The following is a 6,867-nucleotide window of genomic DNA, read 5'->3' on the forward strand; positions in this document are numbered from 1 at the left end:
TCGAGATGGACAAAGAACTCTGCAGCTGAAGAAGAGCCGGAGCCACAGAGCCGAAAACTGTTGTGAACATGGGGACCAACATGTGGCTTCAAATTGCACTTCTCTCACCAGCTGGGTTCGAGACCCCAAAGACAAAGACAACGACCAAGGCAAAACTGAAGATAAAGATGAAAATAAAGACAAAGGCAAAGAACAAAGGCAAAGATGAAGAACTAGTGTGTTCCTTCCATGAGACCAGCTCGTCTACATCTCGATGGACCAGAAAGATCATGAGACAAGGAGAAAGGAGCTACAGAGCTGCAAGACAAGAAGCTGAGGACCGCTACGCGCATGAGGAAGTCACTCTGAGGCCCGAGACCTGCCGCTCTAAGTCAGTACTCTTCCTGGGGTTCAAGATGCCAAACTCCGTTCGTCTCTCTCAAAGTTTCCCTTTTTTAGTTCACAGTGTCAGCAATAGGGAAAGATACGCTAGATTATTGATTTTACTTATTTGATTATTTCGGCTACTGAATTAAGCTGTACTGACCCTTGCAAAATTGCCTTACTAATAAAATAATTAGCATTAAGAAAATCTAAAAGATGTTTTGGACATTCAATTAATGAGTCACCTTAAAGTTCTTTGATGGTTGTAAAATAGCTATGACGATTCTGGGAGGAGAAAGTGGAAAATGTTTTATAGGTTGCTTTTAGCCAAAACACCCCCCTGGGGACTCGCCCGAGCCACTAAAACCTACCTGGTTCAGTAACAAGTGCAAGTTGTAATAAAGAGAAAGAGCGACCGTTAACAAGTGTGCTCTGTGAAGCTAGCTGGTTGCGGGCTGCTCGATCTGGCTAGTTCACAGGGTGAAAAAGGGTGGGACATCTGGAGGCGAGGTCGTTAGAAACCAGGCTAGTCTTTCTCGCACCCAGCTTAAACAGAATGTCCTCTATATTCTCATCTGTAGTAATACTCAGGAGTTAGAGGCTTCTCGGACCCGTTAGACAGAGAGCTGGGAAGCACATCTCCCTCCTCTCAGAAGGGGAAGTAGAGAGAGAGAGAAGAGGGGAGGGGGGTCTTGCGCAGCAACAATGTTGTAAAGTTAAATTATCATGAGCTTTATTATTTGGGCCCGGTCATTAGGGCATAGGTCATCTATGCCACAGGTGTCAAACTCCAGTCCTGGAGGGCCACTGCCCTGCAACATTTAGATGTGCCGCTGCTGCACCACATCTGAATACAATAATTAGGTGATTAGCAGGACTCTGGAGTATCTGCACAATGAGGAGGCAATTAAGCCATTTGACTCTGGTGTTTTGTACCTGTGGCACATCTAAAAACTGCCAAGATATTTTTTTTCTTTGTTAGTGTGTCATGTTGGTGACTGAAGCCTGTTATGATGACTTCAACACATTTCATCAGATAGGTTGGCACGACTTCTAATGCTGTCCAAAAATTTTTCTAAGCTGACTAATTTTTTTAGTTATTATTTCTGACGTTTTTATGCTTTATCTTGTAAACCAGGTGGGCAGAGTAATTTGAATGAATGTGCCGGTGACACACACAGATGAGTCTGATTAATTTTGTTCACACTTTTTTTTTAAATATTTATTTATTATCCTAATGTTTCTGCTATATTTCCTGTTTTTCCTTCCAGGCTGGAAGTCTTCCTCCTTCATGTTGGCGAAAACAAGAGCAGCACCAAAGACACTTCACCATCAGTGATCACAAGACCATCCATGACCGCTTCCAATGAACTTTCAAAGCACACTTCACCTTCAGTGCAAAGTACCATGAATGTATGACCTCTGTTGTATATTCCTGTCAGTGCTGTTTGATGTTTTGAAATAAAAGTAGATTACATACTGCAACTGGTGCTGGTGTTTTTGTAGCATCTAATGTGGCATGTCTTTTAAAATGAATTTGGGGATTATTGATGGCCAATAGTTTTTGGGGCAAAAAAAAAGGTTTTAAAGGATCTAGTGGCTTTTATTTGGTAGTAAATTGACAAAAAAAGTGGGTAATGAGAGAAGGGGGAGAAAGGGAAGCGAACCCACAACAGCCGGATTGAAAACGAGAGCCTCCCATATGGAGGCTCCCCCCCATATGTGCTTAACCCCTGCACCACCACAGCACACTCTGCCAGTAGTATTTCAAAACTAAAATTTCTATGTTAATATATACTTTACACCGTTCTGTGTTAGATTAACACATTTATAGTGTTAACTTTTGACAAAATACACTAGTGTTGAGTAAATCAACACTGATGTGTGTTTAATTTCAACTACTGTGAGTGTTGATTCAACTATATCACAAATAATACTTTCAAAAGTGTAATTTCTACAACATCCAGAGTGGACCAATATAGACACTTTCAAAGTGTTGAATTCAACTCTGTAGGAGTTGATGGAACACTTCCAAATTTGCTGTGTAGAGATGTACAAAATATAAAAAATAATATATCATCTTCTTTTCACTTTAAAATTCTGTACGATTTTATATTGGCCTGTCCCATAAAACCACAATAAAATGCCTTGATGTTTGAGGTGGGAACATGAAAAAATGTGAAGAGGTTTAAGGGATCAGAGCATCTGCTTGTTACTGGAACATAAAGAAAAATGGAGCAGAGATGAGCTTTTAGAAATTCTTCCAGATCCAATGAGGTAAAACGGGACATGCAGGAGAATTTTCTTCAAAAATCATGGAAGAAACAACAAAGCAATGTGGTTGGGTCAATTAAGTCCTCACTGGGAGCAGATGTCCAAGTATGTTAGCAACTCTGTCACTCAGCAGTGTGATGAGGAATTTAACCGCCAACTACATTTCACAGCTGAAGCCATGACTGGCTGATTTTGAAGTGCTAGAATAAATTCAAAAACTGTAAAAAAACAAAAACAAACAAACAAACAAACAAAAAAAAACTCTATATCAGTTTCACAGTCTTTGTTAAACAAATACATTTCTCTAATATTTTCGCAAGTCATTTTTGGCAACTAAGTTTCAGCCAATGCAAATTCATCCTCTTACTAATAGAGGAGGAATTTGGAGAATTCATAGGAGAATTAGTGGAAAGGCCTGTTCAATGTTTCATGCTACAGCATCTCAATCACATTTAAGTCCAGAGTTTGATTAGACCACTCCAAAATCTTCATTTTAGTTTTTATGAGCCATTCAGGGATAGAGACTTGCAGGTTCTCAGTGTTGTTCTTTGTAACCCTTTCCAGACTGATGAATGTCAGAGACTTTCTTTTCCATGTGATTTTCTACAGATTGGGGATTGACATGCTGGTTTCTGAGATCTTTTAGTCCATTTCATGCAGTCAGGAAAGTACTGTTGAAGGGACTCTTTGATTCTTGATCTTGACATGGAGAGTCTGGGTGGTTTGGATATATGACATCATCATTTGAAAATAGATTTTTGGATTTACTCATGTTATCTTTGATGGTTATCAATATTTGTTTGACAACCAGAAACACTGAAGTTTTTTTTTTCTTTTTCACTCACTCCAACATTCTGAACCCTTTTCTCTGTGGCTCTTATGTTGCCTCCTTACCTAGACGGAATAAAAACCCTTCCAGATGCCAGTCTCATAATAGATACTTCACGGTCATATCTCTCAGGTCCACAACATTAAATCATTCACAGACCACACATTAAAGCTATATTTTGACAGTGAGAGGCAGACTATCAAAAAGGAAATCTAGAAAATTAAGTAACATTTACATTAAAATAATATTATTTCCTCCACTGTACATTTATTTACATGTTTACCGACTGTAAAACAGTAATCATCTGGTTTTTACAGCAGTGCTGCAGGAACACATGGCAGATGAATGGCTCCAGAGTTACTTAAAAGTATTCTTACTCTGCTTTGGTCTCGGCTCCTTTCTGACTGGCCAGCTGCATGTAAGATATTCACTGGTCAATCCTCAAACATCAAGTCTTTTCAGCCAAGTCATATTTAGATTTTCCTATTCAGTCAGCACAAACAATATTTCAGGCTATTATTCTGCTTGACCAAACTTCACCCAAGTGCTTCCTTTATGCCTGGATTAGTTGACCCTTCACTTGTGATCATGGAGTTGTCCTCTCTACTCATTATCTCTTTCTGAAGAGGTCTTGGTGACATCACTTAACTCTGTTAAACACACTCATGAAGAACTTCAACATGGTGTCTTTATGGATATTAGAATCTTAAAGGGTGAGAAAGGAACAAACAGCAAGCTATTGCTGCTGATGTTTGGAATATTGAAGGTATTAATAAAATGTGTGTTTTTAAACAGCTGTACTCTTCCTAATGACAGCTGGAATCAAGCCTGTCATTCAGGTCTGAAACCTTGTAGTTATACATTTTCATAAAAAGTACATAAGAGTCATCTACCTCAGCTTGCACTTAGCAATATTTTATCTTTCAAAGGATTTCTCTGGAAAGGAAAACATCTTTAACTCAGCTGCTCAGAGTGACAGTCACCTCTGATCACATTTAGTGTTTTTTTTAGCAGAGAGGAACTGAACCTGAGGGGGAAGCATTAAAGTGAGCTGCTGCCCTCTGCTGGCAGAGATGGAGAATCCAGGACTAAAATACACTGCAGCAGTTTTTGTCACTGAAAACATAGCAAGAAATGATCAGTACTGCATCTAATTTATTGCTGTATATTTTGCATGCTGTACTGTTGACCGCTGTGTCTGGCGTACTGTTGTTTAGTTCCTCCCTGTCCGAGCTGGGAACAGGTGTTGCCAAATTCACACACACACACACACACACACACACACACACACCCACACACACACACACACAAACACACACACACACACACACACATTTGTGTTGCTATCTTTGTGGGGACTTTCCATTGATTTCCATTCATTTCTACAGCCTAAACCTTACCTTTACCCTTTTCCTAACCCTAACCATCACATACCTAACCCTAACCCTAACCAAAACTCAATTCATACCTTAGCCCTAAATCTGACCCCTGACCCAAAAACAGGGTTTCCCCTCGTGGGGACCAGGCTCCGGTCCCCACAAGGAGCAATTGGTTCCCACAACGTAGTATATGTCAGGAAAATCGTCCCCATAAGGTATTACAAACAAACACACACACACACACACACACACACACACACACACACACAAATCTTTTTTCTGCAGCAGACTACCTCGAAGAGAAATGCTTGTTTACCTAGAGAAGATGAATGCTAAACAGCTTGTTTTACCAATCAAAATGTGCACATCATTTTAACAATTACTTCCTTTAAAAACCACTGATTCTTCTTCAACACCTGTGAGGTAAAAGAGCTGCTCTAAAGAACCAACTAGCCAAAGTTCTTGAGGTCTGAAGACAAACAGCATAAAGCGATGAAGGGCAGTAAGTCAAACTCACCTTCTCATAATAATCGACGTTCTTGGCAGCGGTGGAGATAAAAGCAGATTTGAGGTCAGCTCTCATGCTGGTCCTCCAGCGGGACCAGTCTCCCCGTAAAGCATTGTTGGCCTGTTCCACTCGGTCTGCCAGGTCATCTACCTCCTCCTGAAGCTGCCACACACAGAAAAACCTCATCACTGATGAGTTTGAGGAACCAAAGCTGAATCTGGATTACGCTTATCGGCCCGAGAGTTCAGAGAAATCTGGCTCTTCACACTGATCTGGTATACTTTAAACCAGGGGTCCCCAAACTTTTTCCTGTGAGGGCCACATAACTTTTCCCTTCTCTGGTGGGGGCCGGAGTCAGTTTGTAACAGAAAAAGTGTCGATTGCAAGAGTGCCTAAATGTAAAAATGTATTGTTTTCCAGAAAGCACAATCAAATAACCCTCTCTGAGTTCTTCAAAGAATAAATCCAGGAAATAACACTATTTATGAAATAAATACTGTATTTTCCGGACTATAAGCCGCACCGGGCTATAAGCCGCAGATATCTCTGCCACTCCAGGTCCTCCAGAGGGGGATGGACACCCAACATTTGAGTCATAACAGGTCAATTAAATATCACATTTATTACGGTTGAAAAGGAAAAAGTTGCCAAGTTTAGATTTAACTGAACTGATTACGGTAGTTTTCGACCGGTAACTATAACAGTAAAAGTGCTGATCTTTTGTGTCTGCTATTAGCATGTGCTAAATGGGCACTTTCTTTTCCTTTTGTTCTTTAGATTTCAACGGCAGCTTGCATCCATTATTGTTGCACTACTGCCATCTATTGGATCCTAATATATATATATACCTCAAATTCTCATAATGATCCCAGTATTATAAAAAAAAAACTGAAAAATCTTCTTTTTCCCCTCAATGTGATTTAACTGAAATCTCAAATTTCAATTCCTTATTAAAACCTAATTCTGTTTTAATGGGCGCTTTCTTCTTTTATTTCCAATTTTGACTTCCAATGATTGACTTCCTGCTAAAGAGCCCCCTGCTGGTTGAAGAAAATTCCACATATAAGCCGCAAGGTTCAAAGCTTAGGAAAAAAGTAGCGGCTTATAGTCCGGAAAATACGGTATATGAAAAAAAATCTAAACACTCTCTGGCATTGTTCAGGGGGCCGGACCAAATGTGGAGGCGGGCCGGATTCGGCCCGCGGGCCGTAGTTTTGGGATCACTGCTTTAATGGACCGAAGTTGGTTTCCTCCCAGGGGTGAAAACACTCAAGTGAATCCCAGTGCAGACCAAATACCCAGACCCACTTCTTGGCCAACTTCTAAACCAACTCTGGTGCGTTTCACCTTTGGTGAGAATAAAGACCGGCCTTGATCCAAACCAACTACAGGAAATATACATCTTTTTGGACTTCATGAGCCAACTTTGCAGACCATTAGGATAAAGATGAGTCCTTCAGTGTTGCAACCATTACCACTGCATTTACTGGTTGGACTGAACTTGTACCCGACGT

General features: G+C 40.4%; 1 protein-coding gene across 4 annotated transcripts in view; it reads right to left on the reverse strand.

The window, feature by feature from the left end:
- snx7 (sorting nexin 7) overlaps positions 1-6,867 on the reverse strand; it is a 59,798-nt gene that overhangs the window by 9,990 nt on the left and 42,941 nt on the right. For 3 of the 4 annotated variants that reach the window (XM_015022024.1, XM_015022021.1, XM_015022023.1), the window contains one exon: positions 5,363-5,515. In XM_015022024.1, coding sequence (XP_014877510.1) covers positions 5,363-5,515 — 153 coding nt within the window. Of the gene's footprint in view, positions 1-5,239; positions 5,516-6,867 lie in introns of those variants that run through there. The other variant, XM_015022020.1, reaches the window with a different exon arrangement.

This window comes from Poecilia latipinna, unplaced genomic scaffold, assembly GCF_001443285.1.
Source record: "Poecilia latipinna isolate Pla-1442-1.1 unplaced genomic scaffold, P_latipinna-1.0 Scaffold2914, whole genome shotgun sequence".
Classification (NCBI taxonomy): domain Eukaryota; kingdom Metazoa; phylum Chordata; class Actinopteri; order Cyprinodontiformes; family Poeciliidae; genus Poecilia; species Poecilia latipinna.